Source organism: Panthera onca, chromosome B3 (assembly GCF_046562875.1).
Source record: "Panthera onca isolate mPanOnc1 chromosome B3, mPanOnc1 haplotype 2, whole genome shotgun sequence".
NCBI lineage: Eukaryota > Metazoa > Chordata > Mammalia > Carnivora > Felidae > Panthera > Panthera onca.
In genome coordinates, this window is record NC_138344.1 from 109666294 (window position 1) to 109688059 (window position 21766).

Below are 21766 nucleotides of genomic sequence, written 5' to 3' on the forward strand. Positions count from 1 at the left end.
GTGCAGCCACTCTGGAAAACAGTGTTGGAGTTCCTCAAAAAATTAAAAATAGACCTACCCTATGACCAGCAGTAGCACTGCTAAGAATTTACCCAAGGGATACAGGAGTACTGATGCATAGGGGCACTTGTACCCCAATGTTTATAGCAGCACTCTCAACAATAGCCAAATTATGGAAAGAGCCTAAATGTCCATCAACTGATGAATGGATAAAGAAATTGTGGTTTATATACACAATGGAGTACTACGTGGCAATGAGAAAGAATGAAATATGGCCCTTCATAGCAAAGTGGATGGAACTGGAGAGTGTGATGCTAAGTGAAATAAGTCATACAGAGAAAGACAGATACCATATGGTTTCACTCTTATGTGGATCCTGAGAAACTTAACAGAAACCCATGGGGGAGGGGAAGGAGAAAAAAAAAAAAAAAAGAGGTTAGAGTGGGAGAGAGCCAAAGCATAAGAGACTCTTAAAAACAGAGAACAAACTGAGGGTTGATGGGGAGTGGGAGGGAGGGGAGGGTGGGTGATGGGTATTGAGGAGGGCACCTTTTGGGATGAGCACTGGGTGTTGTATGGAAACCAATTTGACAATAAATTTCATATATTGAAAAAAATGATATTGAGGGGCACCTGGGTGGCTCAATCAGTTAAGTGTCCAACTCTTGATCTTGGCTCATGTCATGATCTGACAATTCATGGGTTCAAGCCCCACATCGGGCTCTGTACTGATGTTGCAGAGACTGCTTGGGATTCTTTCTCTCCTTCTCTCTGACCCTCCCCGGCTTGTTCTCTCTCTTTCTCTCTCTCTCTGAAATAAAGAAAGAAAGCAAGAAATGATGTATTAAAGATATATTAGAGTTCTGTTTTATTCAGATGAGCATGGTTCTTCAACTTCCACAGATGATTACTGTTAGAGGAATCTAGGAACTGCCTTTTTTTATACTATTGAATGAAGGTTTTTGTTTTGTTTTGTTTTTTTGTAGACTGTTATTTCACCTGGACAGGAAACATGGCTTTAGATTATTACAATTATTTCATCATGCAGAGTGGGAAGAAATTTTGGTGTAGGATTACTGGTAAATGAGATGGTTAGGATTCTAAAAACTTTTTATTGAGAAAGTGGGAAAATAACAACCTGCTTTAGAAAAGATAATGTACAAAGTACATATTAAAGTATTAATATAAGGTATTAATACAGAGTATCCTCTGTTATGATGTTGTGGGTTTTTTTTTTTAAATTTATTTATTTATTTGAGGTGAGGGGGAGGAGAGGCAGAGAGAGAGGGGGAGAGAGAATCCTAAGTAGCCTCTGCATTGTCAGCACAGAGCCCAATGCAGGGCTCAAACTCACAAACTGCAAGAGATTCTGCCATGAGCCAAAACCAGGAGTCCAACGTTTAACCAACTGAGCCACCCAGGTGTCCCTATGATATTGTTTTTAAGCTGAATAGCCAATAATAGAATTTTGGTTCTTACTGATTTTTCTATGTAAATCTATCAAAAATGTGTTAACCTAACTTTTTTTACAGATTGAAATTGTCAAAGAAGAATTTAATGAACATTTAGAAGTTGTAGACAAGATTAACCAGGTCTGTAGAAACCTACAATTTCATCTAAATAAAATGAGAAGTTTTGAAGAGCCTCCTTTTGAGAAAGAAGCTAATATTATTGTGGATAGATGGCTTGATGTGAGTGACAGTTTAATTCACCAAAAATTCTCTTTGATAACAAATCGATCTTCTCTGTTGTATCTTTAGTATTTTTATCTAATTACAAAGTTCAAAAGGGTTCATTGTAAAAATGTTCAAATATAAAATTTATGACTTAGGAATTATTAATTTTACCTGCAGAGTTAGATGCTACTAACAAATGGGTCTATACACGCAGATATAAAAGCACATACGCAACTTATTTAAAATAAAGTAGTTAATATATTAACCATTTGTGCAGGATATTCATGCTCAACTATATATTTAATACAGTTTTGGTTGAGTAATAGTTATATTGTTATGAATTACAAATTAAGAATTTGTGTTATATTTTCATCTGAGTTTTTAAAAACACCTTTAATTTATTGCGGGTTAGAAATTAGGAAGACGTTGCTTTCAGTTGCCTGTAAGTGGCAGCAAAGTTGTTTTTTTTTTTTGTGGAAGAAAGAACTATGTTATGTGTTCAAGCACATTTTTTTGTTGTTGATAAATAAAGCAAATTGTTCAACAAGCAAAGGCAAATTTTTATTTTAAAATAATGTGTGACTGAAACAATGGTTTTCATACTTTTTTTTTTTTTTTACCACTAAATGTGTTATTTCTATTTTTTAATTATGGCAGATAAATGAAAAAACCGAAGACTACTATGAAAATCTTGGTCGAGCTCTAGCTTTGTGGGACAAGCTTTTTAACTTAAAAAATGTCATTGATGAGTGGACTGAAAAGGTCCTTCGAAAAGTGGAATTACATCAACTGACTGAAGAAGAAAGAGAAAAGCTGAAGGTAATTTAACAGATAAAATGTATGCTCTTTTTGTACACAGTTGACATTGAATATTGAGCTTGCTTTCTTGAAGCAGTGTAGAGAAATCACCAAGAAATGTTTTATTTCTTTCATTATCCCTTGAGTGGGACCGCAATTCTCTTGTTTCCTTTGATATGTAGGAAGATGTTAGCAGGTATTATTAATCTGGGGTTCACAGACACCCCAGTGGTTAGTGGATAAAATGACCTTATATGGGAAAAATTGCATCTTTATCTTTCTGAATGTCTAATCAAAATATAATGTGTTTCAGTTATGAATATAGTCAACAAACATAGCAGGATGAACATTGTATGTGACTTTGTTATCAAGAAAGTCACAGGTATTTGGGGGTCATTATCTAGTTGTAACTATTACCCTTTTCACTACTTTGAAATTATGGCTGTGAGTAGGGTCACTGCTAGATCTTATTATTTAAGGTATTAATATAGAAACATACATATTACTATAGCATAAGTTATTTTTAATACTTTGATAACTAAGTCAATATAATTGTTTTCCTTTATATTTCTACATAATTTATCTTTTGTTTTTAAAATATTATTATGCATTCAAAAATAAATAAATAAATAAATAAATAAATATTATTATGCAAAGGGTCCACAGGATTCACCAGACTATCAGAAGCATTGTATGGTATAAGCAACATTAATAACTCCTGGAAGACACCCCACCAAATGCATAATTTTTCCCAAGTGGGAACCCCTGTCTCAGGGGTTGGCAGATTTTTTTTTTTTAAGGGGCCAAATTGTAACTATTTTAAGCTTGTAGATCATTTGGTCACAGTTGTCACAATTGATTAATGCTGCTGTTGTAGCATAAAAGCACTCAGTCATAGATGGTACATAAATGCTTGAAAGTAACTGGGTTCTAATAAAACTTTATTTATAAAAACAGACTACCAGCCCTTAGACTATTAACCCCTGATCTAGATCATGAGTATGAACAACCTTCATAATTTGAATCAAGCAGTCTCTCCCTCCGAAAGATTAGAAAAAAATACCAGGCCGAGTATCAGAATCTTTATAGAGCTTCTTCTTTTTTTTTTTTATTTTTTTATTTTTTTATGAAATTTATTGTCAAATTGGTTTCCATATAACACCCAGTGCTCATCCCAACAGGTGCCCTCCTCAACACCCATCACTCACCCACCCCTCCCTCCCACCCCCCCATCAACCCTCAGTTTGTTCTCAGTTTTTAGGAGTCTCTTATGTTTTGGCTCCCTCCTTCTCTAGCCGTTTGTTTTTTTTTTTTCCTTCCCCTCCCCCATGGTCTTCTGTTATGTTTCTGAGGATCCACATTAAGAGTGAAAACATATGGTATCTGTCTTCAAAAAAGGCTAGTTTTTAAAACAGTAATCTCAGGTTTTGCCATTTGGAAAGAATTTATCTATTTTAATACTAGGAAGAATTTTTTCTAATTGTTTGTTTATATATTATTCATTTGGATCATATAAAATCTCTACCTTTGTAGATCAGAAAACATTCAAATATTGGCAATTATATGTGGTCCAATGTAACAGAAAAGTGTATGTATGTGCACATGAAGCCTTTACAGTATGCCAGGTCTAATGCTTCCCGTCTCATTTTTTTTCCTCGAATCTTTGTTATTTTATTCATTCTTAAATTCACATATCCACTTTTATACACTTGGAAAAGGTTTCCAGAAAGTGTAGAGATTTACGAGTTTCCTGTGTATATGATGATAGAAGTTATCATTTTCTAGGTGTAAATGAACAAGTTCCTTAAAAATGCCTTGAAATGCAGGTTGTTTAAAACTTTGAAGTTACGGACTGTAAACTGCCAGCCTGTGAGCCAAATTCTGCCAACAGTGTGTGTGTGTGTGTGTGTGTGTGTGTGTGTGTGTGTGTGTGTAGTGTGCTTGCACACGTGCGCGTGCACATGCGGGCACAGTTTATATGTACAGATGTATGACATGTTGATGTAGGCACTGCATTCTGGTATAGCACAAGCCTGGCCCCTCTCTATGTCGTCTTCTAGCTGGAATGCTTTGCTCAATTATAACATTTTCCTGGCTCATAAAGCCACTTGGGTTTGTGACTCCCAGGACTCGTTCAAAAAACAAGGGATTTGGGGAAATCCAAAGTTTCTCTCGGTTTCTGTATGTTAATAATCATAATCATGAGTACCAGAAAATAAGGTATAAGATAAAAAGGTATTATCCACTAATATTATGTTTTAGGAAGAGTTACAAGTCCACGAACAAAAATCTTCAGAGTTTTCTAAAAGAGTGGCTAAAATACAGTTTCTCCTTCAAAGCAGCGAAACGCCTCTTGAATTGCAGGTAAGAGAATTTTTATTTAACAGTTGCAATTAAAGCACTCTGAAGTAACTCATGCCCATAAACCAGAATTCTAAATCTTAAACCTAAAGTAAAATTAGGGGGCGCCTGGGTGGCTCAGTCAGTTAAGCGTCCAACTTCGGCTCAGGTCATGATCTAATGGCTTGTGGGTTCAAGCCCTGGGTTGGGCTGTGTGCTGACAGCTCAGAGCCTGGAACCTGCTTCAGATTCTGTGTCTCCTTTGTCTCTGCCCCTCTCCCACTTGCACTCTGTCTCTCTCTCTCTCTCTCTCTCTCTCTCTCTCTCAAAAACAAATAAACATTAAAAAATTTTTAAAAAATCATAAAGTAAAATTAGGATCATTATTTAGTTCATCTTTATTCAATTCCTATATTAAGTCCAACTGAATTTTTAATACTTGGCATAGTTGATTATGTTTGTTTAAAGTATATATTTTTTTAGTGTTTTAACTTATTTCCAGGCCTCTTGTGTGGAGCTGGAGATATTGTCATGCTTCTGTTTGAAGGAAGGGTTTCCTCTTGAGTGTCCTTTGGCCATAAGAAGGAGAATACGACTCGTGTGATTCTCTGTTTATTAATTGCTAGATGGAGGAAGCAGGGAGATGGACCAAAGTGTGATTTTCTGTTGTGTGAAGAGATTTGTTACAATTTTTATTTAGGTAGAGCACATGGTGGCTGAGTATGAGCTCTGGAGTCAGACTTTCTGGGTGAGGTCCCAGCTCTGTCATCAGCTAGCTTTATGATCTTGGGCAAGTCAAGTTAGTTAACATTCTAAAGCCTGAATTTTGTCCATCAAGTGCTTACCGCAATGCTGTTGTGGACATAATAAATGCTCAATAAATGCTGGCTATTACTTTTCTGTATTTTTTTAATGTTTATTTATTTTTGAAAGAGAGAGTGAGACAGAGCATGAGCAGGGGAGGGGCAGAGAGAGAGGGAGACATAGAATCGGAAGCAGGTTCCAGTCTCTGAGCCGTCAGCACAGAGCCTGACGTGGGACCCGAACTACAAACTGTGAGATCATGACCTGAGCCGAAGTCAGACACTCAACCTACTGAGTCACCCAGGCGTCCCAATTTTTCTATATGTTTTAATACATTTTCAAATGAGTGCCATGAGATGGTACCTCAATTGTTATGCTAGATAAAACTTGCTTTGGGGGGGGGGGGTAGGATTTTCAAATTAGTTTATTTTTAAAGTTCATTTATTTATTTGAGAGAGAGAGAGCAAGTGAGGGAGGGGCAGAGTGAGGGAGAGTGTATCCCCACTTGGGGCTTGAACTCATGAACCGTGAGATCATGACCTGAGCCGAAATCAAGAGTCAGACACTTAACTGACTGAGCCATCCAGGCACATTCCCCCCACCACCACCGCCCCCCCACCCAGCCCACAAATTAGTTTTTTAGAACAAAGACAGAATGTCAGTCTCAGTTTTTCATGTTATTCTTTTTGAAGCAATTTAAATTGTATCAGTGATGTAGAACAATGAGGAATTAATTCAACGTCTCAACTCATTCTCTAGCAATGCAGTTGTCTTAAAATCTAGTGAAATAAATTTGTTAATTTGACTTCATATATGTCATGATTTCAGGTCATGGAGTCCTCTGTTTTAAACAAGATAGAAAATGTAAAAATGCATTTAACAGGAGAATCCAACTGCTCTGCGCTCAGTGGCCATACAGCTGAGCTAAGGGAGGATCTCGACCAAGCCAAGACTCAGATCGGAATGACTGAGTCCCTGTTAAAAGCCCTGTCTCCTTCTGACAGCTTAGAGATCTTTACTAAACTAGAGGTATGTCCCAGCTGCTTCTCTTCTGTGGTTCAGATTTATTTTCACGCTTATTTCTGATGACTTTGGCCTCTTGAAGTTAATGAAAAGTAGTAACTATTCAAAAAAATGAAAGTTGGGGGAAAAACCTCAGAAAAACAATTTGTGTGTATTTAGTTGAATCGCTTTGAGGGCAGTAATTATTTGATGTTAATTTGTGTTGCAGTATACATTTACTGGCTAAGATAAAGTGAATCCACTCAACAGAAAAATCATCTAGATTTTTATAAAAACAATGGAGATCTATTCTACTATGTGTAAATTGAACGCATTTTGAGACTTAATGGTTGTTTGTTTATGTATTTAGGAGATACAACAGCAAATCCTACAGCAAAAGCACAGTATGATGTTACTGGAGAATCAAATAGGTTGTCTGACTCCTGAACTCTCTGAATTAAAAAAGCAATATGAAAGTGTCAGTGATTTATTTAATACCAAAAAAAGTGTTTTGCAAGATCACTTTTCTAAGTTATTGAATGGTAAGTTATTGAATAGTGAGTTATTGAATGGTGAGCGCATTACTGTTTTTTCTGGGAATCTTGAAGTATGAATAAATATTGCGAACATGAAGGCTTATCTAAACTTCACTGAGAGATGGTTGCAGAGATTCTATTTAAGGAAAAGGATTTATTTATGTACTTATTTATTTAGGATTTATTCACATAAATCTTTTGGGGGGAAGCACTCACTGATCTATACGCCTATCATATAACATCTATTTCTTTCAAGTCCCAAATCTTTATTTCATGAAGGAAGGTCACCAACATCCTCACATTCGACCTGCTCACTGTGGTGAGTGAGTCTGGCGAAGTGCCTGTGAGCATGCTGTCCCTACGAGTGTCTGTGGGGGTACTGTGTGCTTGGAAAGGAGGTCGGGTATAGAAAATATACCATAATTACTTTTGAGAAATCTATTAACCTCAAAATTGGGCTTCAACTTATTACCACCTTACACAATGACTTGTTGTACCCACATTATGTGAAGTGAGTTTCAAAGCCTCTCACTTTAACGAGGGGTCTAAAGTCTTCCTTGAATGGATATAGCTTCTTTTGTTTTTTCCTACAGATCAGTGCAAGAACTTTAATGACTGGTTTGGCAACATTAAAATGAACCTTAAGGAGTGTTTTGAATCATCAGAAACAAAAAAGAGTGTGGAAGAAAAGCTGCAAAAACTTTCTGTAAGATATATGTAAATTTTAATCAAAATTTATCAAAGTTAACATACTAGAGGCATAGAACTGTGTTTAACTAGATACAATAATAATTACTTTGACTTGCTCGTTTCTCTACATAGAGGTAATGTTTCCAAATAACCGACTTTTTCCCAAATTTTTGAAACTCCATATTTACGGGGTCAGGGTGCAAGGCACTTAAGCAATTTCTGTTTTCACACCTGTTCTAAGATGCTGTTTAACAGGGTGTACTGGTGAATCCGGTTTTGGTAAAATCATATTTCATACAAAATAAAGGCTTTGCCTAATGTGGACTTGGATGTCCCTTGACTTTTCCTTTTGTTTTTTAAGTGTTGGTTTTTGTTTTTTTTTTGTTTTTTTTTTTTTAGTATTTACTTATTTATTTTGGGGTTGGGAGAGAGAGAGAGAGACTCAGACTCTCAAGTAGGCTTCCCACTGTCAGGTCAAAGCCCAATGCCGTGCTCAAACTCACAAACCGCGAGATCATGAGCCCAAATCAAGAGCCGAACGCTTAACCAGCTGAGCCACCCAGGAGCCCCAAAGTCTCTTTACTTTCTTGAGAGAGGTCTCTTGACTTTCTGTTAAGTTTTTTCTGAGTAGCATTTCTTTTAACAGTCTCATTTGGACTTTCATGTAGCTGGTCGGAGGGTAGTGGAGGGCAGCTTGGAATAAAAGGTAATGTGCATGCAGGCATTTAAAATGCATATGGCACCTTAAATCTTCATCACTTTAGGCTAGATTGTCTAGTACTTTTAGGGAGGGTTAGCCTTTTGTTTTTTAAGCACTATTTGTATGAATTTATTTATTTTTATTTTTTTAATTTAAATCCAAGTTAATTAACATATGGTATAATAATGATTTCAGAAGTAGGATTTAGTGATTCATCACTTAACTTATAACACCCAGTGCTCATCCCAACAAGTGTCCTCCTTAATGCCCACCACCCATTTAGCCTATCCCCCCACACAACACCCCTCCAGCAACCTTCAGTTTGTTCTCTGTATTTAAGAGTCTCTTATGGTTTAACTCCCTGTTTTTATATTATTTTTCCTTCCCTTCCTTTATGTGCATCTGTTTTGTATCTTAAATTCCACATATGAGTGAAATCGTATGATATTTGTCTTTCTCTGACTGAAGACTGTCTAGTACTGTAGTTTGATGATGAGTCATGCTCTCAAGCTTATGAGTGGCACTAAGTATTCCTTGTTTGATTCTTTACTTTGCTGATACTGTTCTTTATTGGTAGAATTGCCTTTCTTCTTTTTTAGTTTAAGTCCTGACTTTTTGTCGTTGTTGTTGCCTTTAACTTTGTCCATCGCATGGCCTTAACAAATGATGCTCAAACCTTGAAACACAAACATTGAAATAAAATTCTTATTTGGACAGAGTTAAATAGAGAATAGTCTGTGTAGTTTTACATGTTGATTACCCGAGGGGAGCAAGTATTTAGAAGCTGAGCAGAGTCAGGAAAGAAAAATGCAGCTTCCCCAGTCTTACTCCTACTGACTTTCATGAACAAGCATTATTTTGCTTGATGTCATGTCCAGCAAGTCAGATGCAGACACACATTCTACAACTAATGTAAATTATCTTTTGGTCATTTGCCATTGGCGCTAGCCATATCTCCGTAGCTTTTCTTTCGTATAGGATGTTAGAAAGGTGACATGTCTACGTACCAGCTTGGAAAAGTGCTACAGGGGTGGTAGAGACCACACTTCAGCTTGCCAGTAGAGCATCACTGACTTTCTGTCTTCCTTAAGGATTTCTTAACTCTTGAAGGAAGAGGCAGTAAAACACAGCAGGTGGGAACTGTACTAAGTCATGTGAAGAAGCATCTGCCCAAAGCACATGTTAAGGAGCTTCACAGTTGGATTATAAATCAAGAAATTGAATTAGAAAAAATGGAGTCCATTTGCCAGGCACGAACAAAGGAGCTGAATGCCTGCTTGCAGCAGCTACTGAGGTAGGAAGTAACGGTGATAGCTAAATAACATATGTTTCTAATGATCTCTTTACACGTTTTGTGCATCAGTACAGCTAGCATGGGGATGTACAATACACACAAATTTCACAAATAAAATATACATTTTCAAATCTAAGTTTGACCCTAGGAAGATAGAAGTTGAGAGAATTCTTCAAATTATCTAATATGGCAGTAGTTCAGGGGAGAGTCCAAAAAATGTTTTGTTTCCTGTTCTTTGTGATATGTTTGCATAGCTCGTTGCTTTATAGAATCCTACTATATATATTTTTTTAACATTTATTTATTTTTGAGACAGAGAGAGACAGCATGAATGGGGGAGGGTCAGAGAGAGAGGGAGACACAGAATCTGAAACAGGCTCCAGGCTCTGAGCTGTCAGCACAGAGCCCGACGCGGGGCTCGAACTCATGGACCACGAGATCATGACCTGAGCCAAAGTCGGACGCTCAACCGACTGAGCCACCCAGGCGCCCCTATAGAATCCTACTATAATACAGGCTACTGTTTTTCGGATTTTAATGTTGCGAATTAATTCTTCACCAAAGAATAAAAAAAAAATGTAGTAAAAGCCTGATTGGTTTACAAAATCCATGCCAACCTTCTCTTCATAGAAACACTTTTTGCTTGTTTTATATTCTAACGTATGTAATATTCTGTTAGTCTCCAGGATGACCACAGAAATCTGAGCACATGGTTGACCAGTCAAGAAGAGAAATGGAAAGCACTGGAAAAACCAGGAGAGAAAACTGAGCTATTTTGTGAAGCTGTAGCTAGAAAAAGGTATAGCTAATCCTGTATGAATATATTTTCTGCCAACATGGTTTCTTACATGGTATTGTGGCTCCTCTAAACTTTCGATGATGTTTGGAATTTTCAGGGAACAATTTGAATCTATGGCCCAGCTGAACAATTCTTTGAAGGAATATGGGCTTACTGAAGAAGAAGAAATAATAATGGAATCAACACATTTGATTGATAGATACCAGACATTTTTGAGACAATTATGTGAAATTGATGAAGAGGATAAGTTACCTCCTACAGAGGACCAGAGCTTTAATGATCTTGCACATGATGTAATTCATTGGATAGCAGGGATTAAAGAGTCCCTTATGGTTTTGAATTCATCTGAAGGCAAAATGCCGCTTGAGGAAAGAATCCAAAAAATAAAGGTATAACTGTGGAAACTAAATTTCGGAGGTCAGAATGAACTCTAATTTTTAAAAGATTTACAGGAAAACTGCAAAGATTTGTTTCTTAATGGAAAATAGGATTACTGTGGAATGGCTGAGGACATTCAGATGACTGAGCTTACAAGAGAGAAGAGCTGTGATGGATCTAAAATTATTTTAAGGCAGACAGAAGAGAGAAGGTGTATTCTCTCTTTCTAAGGGCAGTACGTATGGAGCTGTGGCAGGTGGGAGTTTGCTAGGATATAAAAAGAATTTATGTCAGTACAAAGACATATCCGCAATGTCAAGGCAGGGCTGGAGAGGACCTCTTCTTCAGAGCAAATATGTATGGTTCAAAAGGTTATTAGATATCGAGTACATTGCGTAGTTTATAAAGGTTATGACATGCCGAGGGGGTTGCAGAGGGCAAGGAACTCCCAAGCTCCTCTAAGCCCACCTTTTATCTAAGGAGAGATTCAATAGGCTTTGTTAGTTACAAATGCAGGGGACAGAAGCCCATGTGCTTAAAAGGAACCCCAGAAGGATTGAAATCACAATCGAAGCATTATTACAGGAAGAAATGGTTCTGAATAGTGAGCTGTAAGAGTTGGTAAGGCTTACTGAAGTCATTGGAATCATTTGGGATTGTACGTGAAAGATTTTCCAGGGGAGGTGAATCTGGAGTAGTATTTCCAAGAAGGGAGGAACGTGATTGTTAGAGCAAAGGAGGGAAAGAGAAGACCAGGTAATGGGAATGAATTATGTTGTAGTGGAGAGACAAGAGTTGACATGGGGCACTGCGTTTTCCTGTGGGAAGCTCTAAGTCTCATTTTGGGTGTATAAAAATGTCTTGTTCAGGTTGTTTCCTTAACTCTCTATCTATAAATAATTGAGTGGATAGAAGGAAGGATTTTCCAGGGTCTTTTGGGCATATAACTTATTTGAAGGCAGTTGAAAATCAAGAGGAGAGCAGGAATGCAGCAAGAGCAATCTGACAAATACTTACGGAGAACCAATTCTGTATAATGTAAGGAGGTATCATTATCTTTTGGGCAACGTAAAAAATGAAAAGGTATTTCTGAAATCTACTCTGCAATTGGAATCTAAATATAATGTTTATAAATAAAAAGGTATCATATGTACTTCCTCTAAGCAATGCAAATGAGATTCTAAGATCTTTCTTTACTTCAGGAAATCATTTTGCTAAAGCCTGAAGGGGACGCTAAAATACAGACCATCATGAGTCAGGCTGAGAGCAGCAAGGCTCCATTGGCTCCAAAGACCCTTACTGATATCAAGAACCAGTGGGACAACACAATCCATTTAGCCAACACGTATCTAAGGTAAAGGACATGCCTTCACTTTCACGCCTTTTCATTGCCCGGTGAAGCCATAACAAGTATGTTTTGTCTGCCTCCTGGGTTTGGATATAATATCTGTTGGAGAGAAAGGCAGTAATGTCAGGGGCATTCACAATGTCAGAGGCAGAAATGAAGATGAATAGTTCTCGGGATCAGATAGGAAGCACTTGCTGTCATAACTCTGTGACAGTGTTTACTTTGGCTGGTTCATCAACCCATGGAGCTCTTGGTAACAAATTAGCATTGTCTCCCATTCTACTTTCAACGCTCTGCTTCTTACCAAAACCCCCTTCCCCCAGACAATTTCAGAGTCAGCATGGTATTACTGTAGAATAATTATGCCTTTAAATATATTTTCCAAGAAAGTCTTAAGTGTGTAAACATTATAAATGTTGTCCAAATTCAGTGGATGTAATTCTGATGAAAATTCTTAATTCATATCACATGTTAAATAACATGTTTACTCTTTAGTGGAGATGTGAATTTTAGATCTTTTCTAGGAAGACAAGCAGATCAAAACTAAATTTAAGCATAAACTAGTTAGTTGGTTAATATACTGAATGATTATTTGTTTTACTTATATGAACAAGAAAAATATAAGATAACATAATTATATTTAAGCACAACAAAAACTGGAATGGTTTATTTTATTTATTTTTTTAATATATGAAATTTATTGTCAAATTGGTTTCCATTCAACACCCAGTGCTCATCCCAAAAGACGTCCTCTTCAATACCCGTCACCCACCCTCCCCACCCTCCCACCCCCCCATCAGCCCTCAGTTTGTTCTCAGGTTTTAAGAGTCTCTTATGCTTTGGCTCTCACCCACTCTAACCTCCTTTTTTTCTTCTCTTTTTTTTTCTTCCCCTCCCCCATGGGTTTCTGTTAAGTTTCTCAGGATCCACACAAGAGTGAAACCATATGGTATCTGTCTTTCTCTGTATGGCTTATTTCACTCAGCATAACACTCTCCAGTTCCATCCATGTTGCTACAAAGGGCCATATTTCATTCTTTCTCATTGCCACGTAGTACTCCATTGTGTATATAAACCACAATTTCTTTATCCATTCATCACTTGATGGACATTTAGGCTCTTTCCATAATTTGGCTATTGTTGAGAGTGCCGCTATAAACATTGGGGTACAAGTGCCCCTATGCATCAGTATTCCTGTATCCCTTGGGTAAATTCCTAGCAGTGCTATTGCTGGGTCATAGGGTAGGTCCATTTTTAATTTTTTGAGGAACCTCCACACTTTTCCAGAGCGGCTGCAAAAACTGGAATGGTTTAGAATCTAAATTATTAAGTGTTTGTTCTCAGGTCAAATTATGTGACAAAAATCTATTTTTTTAGGAATGCTGCAAATAATTTCTGATTTGGTTTCTGAGCTAACCTTAGTGCTATTTAGAATGCTATATTGCCAAAAGAGTCGTTGGGAATAATTTATATTAGTGTTATTTTAATGCTTTTTATTGTAATGTATGTTATACTATAATATGCAAAAAGCATTCCAATTTCCTAAGTGTCATTTCTAAAATATTTTGTACAACTTAGCCATCAAGAAAAGCTTCTACTAGAAGGAGAGAAGTATTTGCAAAGTAAGGAGGATCTGAGATTAATGCTCACAGAACTGAAAAAGAAACAAGAAGTGGGCTTTGCTCTGCAACACGGTTTGCAGGAGAAGAAAGCTCAGTTAAAAATTTATAAGAAATTCCTCCAGAAAGCGCAAGATTTGACATCCTTGCTAAAAGAGTTAAAATCTCAAGGAAGTTACCTCTTAGAATGCACTAAAAATCCCAACTTCAGTGAAGAGCCTTGGCTGGAGATAAAGCATCTACACGAAAGTCTTCTACAGCAACTACAGGTGAAATGGTCAAAATAAGTTGTTTTTTTTTTTTTTTTTCAATATATGAAATTTATTGTCAAATTGGTTTCCATACAACACCCAGTGCTCATCCCTCAAAATAAGTTTTTTAATGATTGTCATAATTATGCACAAGTATGTCCTATTTGTATATGGAACCATTTTTTTGTTCTTCTGGTAAATCAAAAACTTTTAACGTTTAATTTATCCTTTTTAGATACAAATACTGACTCTGTAAGGGTAGAGAGCTCAATCCAGTCAGTTTTGCTAGAGAAATCCAGTGGCCATTGTTTGATTATTATGTTATTTTTTTTCTCATCCAAGTTCCTATTTTCAAGGGCCAGAAGTGTTAAGATTTAAGTATCTCTCTGAAGGTGATGGTGTTGAAGTTACCCATGCATCCACCTATCCATCCATTCATCCATCATCTATTCATTGGAATAGTTTACAGGCGACCCATGAACAAAGTGGGGGGCTAGGGATGCTGAGCCCCTCCTACAGTTGAATATTTGCGTATAACTTTTTCTCCCGCCAAACTTAACTGCTAATAGCCTACTGTTGAGAGGAAGCCTTACAGATAACATAAACAGTTGATTAACACATATTTTCTATATGTATTATATATCTATATTAATATATGACATATATATTACCTAAAACATATATTACTTATAGTATAGTAAGTTAGGGAAAAGAAGATGTTATTAAGAAAATCATAAGAGGAAATACATTTACAGTACTGTACAAGCTCTGTGATATGTGGATCCATATAGTTCAAATTCATGTTGTTTAAGGTCAGCTATATATTCATTATTCTGTATAAACCTTATCAGTTTCCCTCCCTTGAGTAGTCTGCAGTAAAAGAGTTAAGAGATAAATGTCAGTTTGTCACAAGGGAATGTATTCTCATAAGAGAATTATCTGTAATTCTTTGCATATGGGAAGTTAGATCAATATAAGGGTTATGTGGGTAAGAAGTCTTGCTTATACAGATTGCAGGACGTGTGCAGGGGTAAAGAGATACCTACTTGGCTATAAATTATTTAGTTTAATAATTGCTACTTTTCTGATGAGGTGTGGCCGCCTTATTTTCTTATTCCAGGAAGCAGACCTGAAGATGGGTTTGTTCTCGAGTTAGGATTACTTTTTCCTAAAACACAATGTTGGACTTGAATTCTTAGGAAAGGAATCTGAGGTTAGGCTGATCTCATATAGTCTCATTTACAACTGTGGGTATTTGATTTTACTAAGAAGGATAATTAAGGGAGCTGCTTTATTATGGATGTTTGTGATTTGATGATATAATTTGAAGCCTTTACAATTTGTAAACCTCTTGAGAAGTAAATTGTCTTTAGGAATGAAATGAAGGCCAAGAAGCATGTGATTTCAATAAGCCATTTGTGGGGGGGTGGGGAGGAGGAGATTTTACATGGAAATATCGCAAATACTAAAACTTTACTTACGAACTCTGGACAATTTATATGGCCCTATTCCTGTTTCCAGATGAAACTTCATAAAACAAGTGTTTATGAACAATTTAATTATTTTCTGAGTGAGGAAATTCAGAGACATAATTGGTGAATTGTCAATGGTTTTATTTTTAGGATTCCGTGCAAAAATTGGAAGGTCACGTTCAAGAACACCACTCATACCAGGTTTGCGTCACAGACCTGAATACTACATTGGACAATCTCTCCAAGGAACTTGCCAGTTTTTCTGATAAGCCTTTGGATCAAATAGCAACTGAGGAAAAACTGCAGAAGCTGCAGGTATTAAACAGTGCCCAGACACGATGGACATTAAAACAAAATCAATATTAATTACGATGAACAAATCATTGTCTTTGGTCAGAAATCCAGTTGTTATTCAGATAATTAAAATTAATTAATTAAAGTTCTGGCCAGTCATAGAAAATGGGGTTTTTCTTCTTTTTTTTAAAAATATTTTATTTATTTTTGATAGAGAAAGACACAGCACAAGCGGGGGAGGGGCAGAGAGAGAAGGAGACACAGAATCCGAAGCAGGCTCCAGGCTCCGAGCCATCAGCACAGAGCCCAATGCGGGGCTCGAACTCACAAGTTGCGAGATTATGACTTAAGTCAAAGTCGGATGCTCAATTGACTGAGCCACCCAGGCGCCCCCGGGATGTTCTTCTTTAGTGACCAAATCTATTTATAATTTGACTTAAACATTTCCCTGCACTCTGGAGCCTCAGAGACAGTTCCACCCGTGACCAGTCTGTACCTCCTGGAGATCTTTGTTTTAGAGCCCGCATGTGACTCCAGCAGATACTGACTAGTCAAAGGATGCATAGTATGCAGCAAGACCAGGAGGGAAATGCTTCAGTTTCGCATTCTTTATCAGGGGCAGATGGGAGTTACAGAATTTGTGCCTTATTAACCTATATACTCACGCTGTAAATTAGAGCAGTCTCCAGATGTAAGGCTTCCAAAATCCCCTCCCAAAGTCCAACAGCACCGAGCCTTATACAGTGAGGATCACACGTGCTTTACCCACGTCCTCAAAACATGTTCCTTGGATTCTCACTCTCTGCTTTGCCAACAAGCAGGCCTGCAAGGTGACTTCTAGAAGAAAACAAAGTAAAGCGGCTCTTTCTTTAGCGGCTCTTTCTTTAACAGCTCCTTAACTGGAGATTTCATGGGGTGAGTCTCAGAGCAGCGCTGGTGGCCTGAGTGTGGGAATTCCTCATCTCTTTCTTTTAGGGATCTGGGAATCACACAAGCCTTCTCCTCCATGGCCTGATATTGTGACAGGACTACCTCCCTTTTAACAGTGATCATTTGACAATATTCAGGGCTCAGTCATATCCAAGGCACTGTCTGGGTTCCACGGATACCGAGGAAAGTGTCAGACATGAACCCAGCTCAGGCTCCTGCTACAAAATTAACATAGAACCTCTGAAATAGACAGAAGGAATCTCAGAGGCCATCAAGTTCAGACCCCACACTTTACACGTGATAAGCTGGGTTCTGGAGAGATGAGGGACTTCCAAGGTCATCAGGTTAAATGACAGAGTAGGGGCTACAATTCAGGTCTTCTGACCCCAGTGGACAAACTCCACTGGGATATCGTGCAGTTATCTGTGGTTCAGCAGGTCCAGAAAATAACGCAGCAACTTCCCTTTCTCCGTCTCCCAGCTGCCATCCAATAGGCCTGCTTTTTCTTCCATATTCTCTGACTCTGTGAATATTTCTCCCATCTCCCCAAGGTTCAAGTCAGAATCCTGGTTATCCACGCTTTCCCAGATCCCTCAATCTAGTCAGACACCAAATGTTGTCTCTTTCATCTCTGGAATATCTGTAAAGTTTGTTACTTCCCCAAGACCCTCATTATTGCCTCCTTAGGGCAGACCCTCAGCAAACAGGGGCTCTCTGCCTGTACTTGTCACCCTGTCTATTGCAACATCCCCTTGGCCGTGCCAGATCTTTCTAAAATGCAATCTGGACCTGTGTGTATTTGTTAGCGTAGATCTTTTCACATTCTAATACAATTGTCTGCTTACTTCTGTGTCTCTCACTAGATTATAGGAACCTGATGGGACTGAACTTTACTCATCTATGCAACTTCAAAACCTATCATGATAAGGCTGCCTGGCTGGCTTGATTGGTAGAGTGTGCAACTCTTGATCTCGGGGTTGTGAGTTCGAGCCCCACATTGGGTGTAGACATTACTTAAAACATAAAGGACAATTTTTAAAAAGCCTACCATGATAATATTTGCTGCTGGTTGAATGAATGAATGAATGAATGAATGAGTGAATACTGTGTAGTCTATTAGGATAGTGACTAATAAATACTATCTAGTTCACTTAGCAACTTTAAGTTTAACTCTATTTCAATAGTAACATCAGTAGCTGCTATAGTACCTCAAATTCCATTTGAGTCTTGAGTTCTCAAATTAGCCTGATTTGTTCATGCCTTTAGTAAATATTATTTGGGTTCCTGCTATATTTAAGATATTGCATTGGATAGATTGATTAAAGTTTTGCTCTGAATTTTAAATATTAACACTAGATTCATGTGGGCACATTCTAAATGATTCTTCTATTTTTTTCAATGCTTTGCACAAAGTAAGCCCTTATTATTTAGTATTTTGTGTAAAAAGGCTGTATCTTGAACAAAATACATACTTAACAAATATATGTTGACTGCCTCCAACGTTCCGGGAACTGTGTTATGAAATTTTCTTTGTTACTTCTTATAGACTTTTGGTATCTTATACAGTCTGTTGGAGGTTTTGGTCTGGGATGCTACAGTGGTTTAAATCTTGCCCAAAGTTTTTTCTTTGTGATATGAATTGGTAAATTTATTATACTTTCCACTGCTGGAGAAGAATACTCTGTGATTTCCAAAAGTCAATGAACTCTTGTGACAATGGAAATACTTTGTGTGATCATCTTTTCTCCACTTACAGGAACTAGAGAATAGACTCAGTTTACAAGATGGCACATTGGAGAAGATTTTAGCTTTAGCAAAATCCATCAAGAAAAACACATCTTCAGTGGGACAGAAGATTATTAAAGATGATATAAAATCACTTAAGTGTAAACAAAAGGATTTGGAAAACCGACTTGAATCTGCTAAGCAGGAGACAGAAAATTGTCTTCATAGCATTCTCCAATCAAAACGCTCAGCAGAACAGAAAGAAAAGTTTAGTCTGCCAGGCAGAGAGGAGGAGGTCACTTGTGATGTGCAGGAGTCCACTCAGGACTCAGCTGTACTGGAAAAATTGGAGCAAGATTGGGAAATAAACAAGGTAAGTGCTTGTGATTGCCTCTCCAAGACATCGCGTCTGAGAAAGAAGAGGTGTTGGGCTCTGAAAAGAGGGTAGTGAATCAAGCCTTCTGATTTCATAATTAAACCCTCAATGTGCTGGCTATTTATGATGCCCACTTGTAAAAAGAGCCCTTAGAAAACTGTTCAGGATTTCGGTGGTGCAATATTACTGTTTAGTCTGTTAAAATGTCAGTCATCAACTTGGGTTGATTATTCTCTCTGATATGTAATCAGATACCGTTTCTTGGGTCAAGAGCACAAAGGCAAATTAGAAAAGGCAAAAGAAAAGAAAATGTGTTCTACCCATTTTCTGAGGGGAAAAAAAAATCCAAGAGCCCCATTTTTTTTTTTTTTTTTTTTTTTGGTTGATTTTATAATGAAATCAGAGACTGTTTGAAAGGATAGGTTCCTTTCTTTTTCTTCTCATGTTAACCCTCTACTGCAAATGCATTTTTAAATGTTGTCAGATCGTTTGGTGTGAGAACATCAACATTCAGCCTCCTAATTTTCCCCGGGGGAGAAGAAAGAAGAATGTTGTTTTGTTTTCTTTCTAAACCAAATGGGTACATTTTCCTGTGGCTCTTAAAGTTCTTTCTCATAGGTTAGAGATTGAAATGGAAAAGGCACAAAGAACCATCCAGTATACTGTATTTGAAAGCGTCTTCCTGTTAGGCAGCCTCTCACAATCCAGGGTCCAGTGGGACCATAGCAAAAAGATCAGACCATTCAGGCTTGAGTCCTCATCAGCTTTTTATGGAGTACGCGATCAACAGCGATGAAAAGAGCGTACGCTTCTGTTGTCTTCTTAAATTTTTTTTTTAACGTTTATTTATTTTTGAGAGACCAAAGACAGAGAGTGAATGGGGGAGAGGGCAGAGAGAAAGGGAGACATAGAATCTGAAGCAGGCTCCAGGCTGTAAGCGGTCAGCACAGAGCCCAACGCAGGGCTCGAACTCACGAGCTGTGAGATGACGACCTGAGCCAAAGTCGGACTATTAACCAACAGAGCCACACAGGCGCCCCTTCTGTTGTCTTCTTAAAACAGAAATGCATGGAAAATTATAGGAACCAGAGGGCAATCTCTAGAAATGTGTAAAACAAGGTTAAATGCTAATAGAGCATCTCTCTGGCCATGAGGAGAACTTACTAAATCCCACTTGTCATGTCAGACACGGTTAAGGAAAATGTCTTAAAGAATGAAGGGCCCGTGCATGCGACTCTTGAGTTGTATGTATAAAAGAAACTCTTAACGGTATTTAAAGAGCAGTAGATAAGTAAAAAAATATACATAGCTGAGTGTTTTCTATGCTAATGCATGATATTGCTAAAGGGAATTGCTTAATAACTTTTAAAATTAGCTTCTCAGACCCATTTTGGCTGTGAGCACCCAAAATTCAGTAGAGTATTGAAAACTAAAGATCATAATCCAATAATCAGAACTTTTATAATTTATTAAGCTTTTACTTAATCTTGAATGATGAGTTATTTATAATTTATGATGCTTCATTAAGATGTTTTTTTCCATTGAATCATGTAAGACAAATATATTCTAATATAAATTTTTATTTAATTTGTGATGTCTTGCATATGGTCAGAAGATTCATGTGTTTGTGAAGGAGGAAATAAGCTATTTTTTTAATGTTTATTTATTTTTGAAAGAGAGAGAGACAGAGAGGGAGAGAGTGTGTGCACATGAGCAAGTGAGGGAGGGGCAGAGAGAGAGGACAGAAGATCCAAAGAGGGCTCTGTGCCGACAGCAGAGAGCCCCATGCGGGACTCGAACTTGCAAACCACGAGGTCATGACCTGAGCTGAAGTCAGACGCTTACCTGACTGAGTCACCCAGGCTCCCCAAGATAAGCTATTTTTAAAGTTAAAACCATTATAGAGGTACTTAAGTTTTCAAATAATTTTCACAGGTCTAGGATAGAGGAAACTGGTTTTAATTCTCTACTAATATTTTATCATGATTACTTTTTACTCTTTTGTAACATGAATCTTTTTTTTTTTTTTTTTCCCTCTGAATGTGTGCTTCTTATTTTCCCCACTCTAAGTACTGGCTGTATTTACTTTTTTCTGTGTAACATTAGACTATGTAAGACCCAGAACAATTTTAACGTTGAACAGCTAGTAAAAGTGATCAAAACATGTATAGACACATATACGATGAGTGTAAATTACTTAAGCAGGAATCTCTATATACTGAGTGCATAGAGCACATAAAAGCACAATTTACTGAATTATAAATGTAATTAATCAGAAACTCTTGTGGTAGTGAAAACAAGCACTTAATTCATTAAAAACATCCATTGAGGCCTCTTTTGTACTAGTCATTCTGCTAGAATATGGGCATACAGTTGTCACAGCTTAAAATATAACACTAATTAAATATCTAATTAATGCTCATTTCATGTGCCTTTTTGGAATTTGGAAGGGCTTTTATCAGATTATTTAAAATCGTCTCCAGAAGAATTTTTAGGAAGTTTTTATTTTCTTCTACTTTTTTCTTTAGTAAATTTCATGTGATCTTAGAGTTTTGTTGAAAGTATGATTGCACTTTTCAAAAATTGCCATTATAGCATGTTTATATTTGAATGCATTGCTAAGAATTTCATTTTAGGTGAAATTTAGAGGATAACTTAGATCTGGACCTTTGGCTGACTTTTTCTTTAATATCAAAAATATTAATTGGGGCGCCTGAGTGGCTCAGTCAGTTAA

The 21766-nt window shown here is 37.2% G+C and overlaps 1 protein-coding gene across 9 annotated transcripts in view; it reads left to right on the forward strand.

The window, feature by feature from the left end:
• Window positions 1–21766, forward strand: part of SYNE2 (spectrin repeat containing nuclear envelope protein 2) — a 339154-nt gene that overhangs the window by 152915 nt on the left and 164473 nt on the right. For all 9 annotated transcript variants that reach the window (XM_078448168.2, XM_078448169.2, XM_078448161.2 and 6 more), the window contains exons 33-45: window positions 1533–1691; window positions 2334–2495; window positions 4737–4838; window positions 6447–6647; window positions 6991–7162; window positions 7750–7862; window positions 9638–9840; window positions 10520–10639; window positions 10737–11028; window positions 12220–12371; window positions 13944–14253; window positions 15858–16022; window positions 18688–19029. In XM_078448168.2, the coding sequence (XP_078304294.2) occupies window positions 1533–1691; window positions 2334–2495; window positions 4737–4838; window positions 6447–6647; window positions 6991–7162; window positions 7750–7862; window positions 9638–9840; window positions 10520–10639; window positions 10737–11028; window positions 12220–12371; window positions 13944–14253; window positions 15858–16022; window positions 18688–19029 (2493 nt within the window). The remainder of the gene's footprint in view (window positions 1–1532; window positions 1692–2333; window positions 2496–4736; window positions 4839–6446; window positions 6648–6990; window positions 7163–7749; window positions 7863–9637; window positions 9841–10519; window positions 10640–10736; window positions 11029–12219; window positions 12372–13943; window positions 14254–15857; window positions 16023–18687; window positions 19030–21766) is intronic.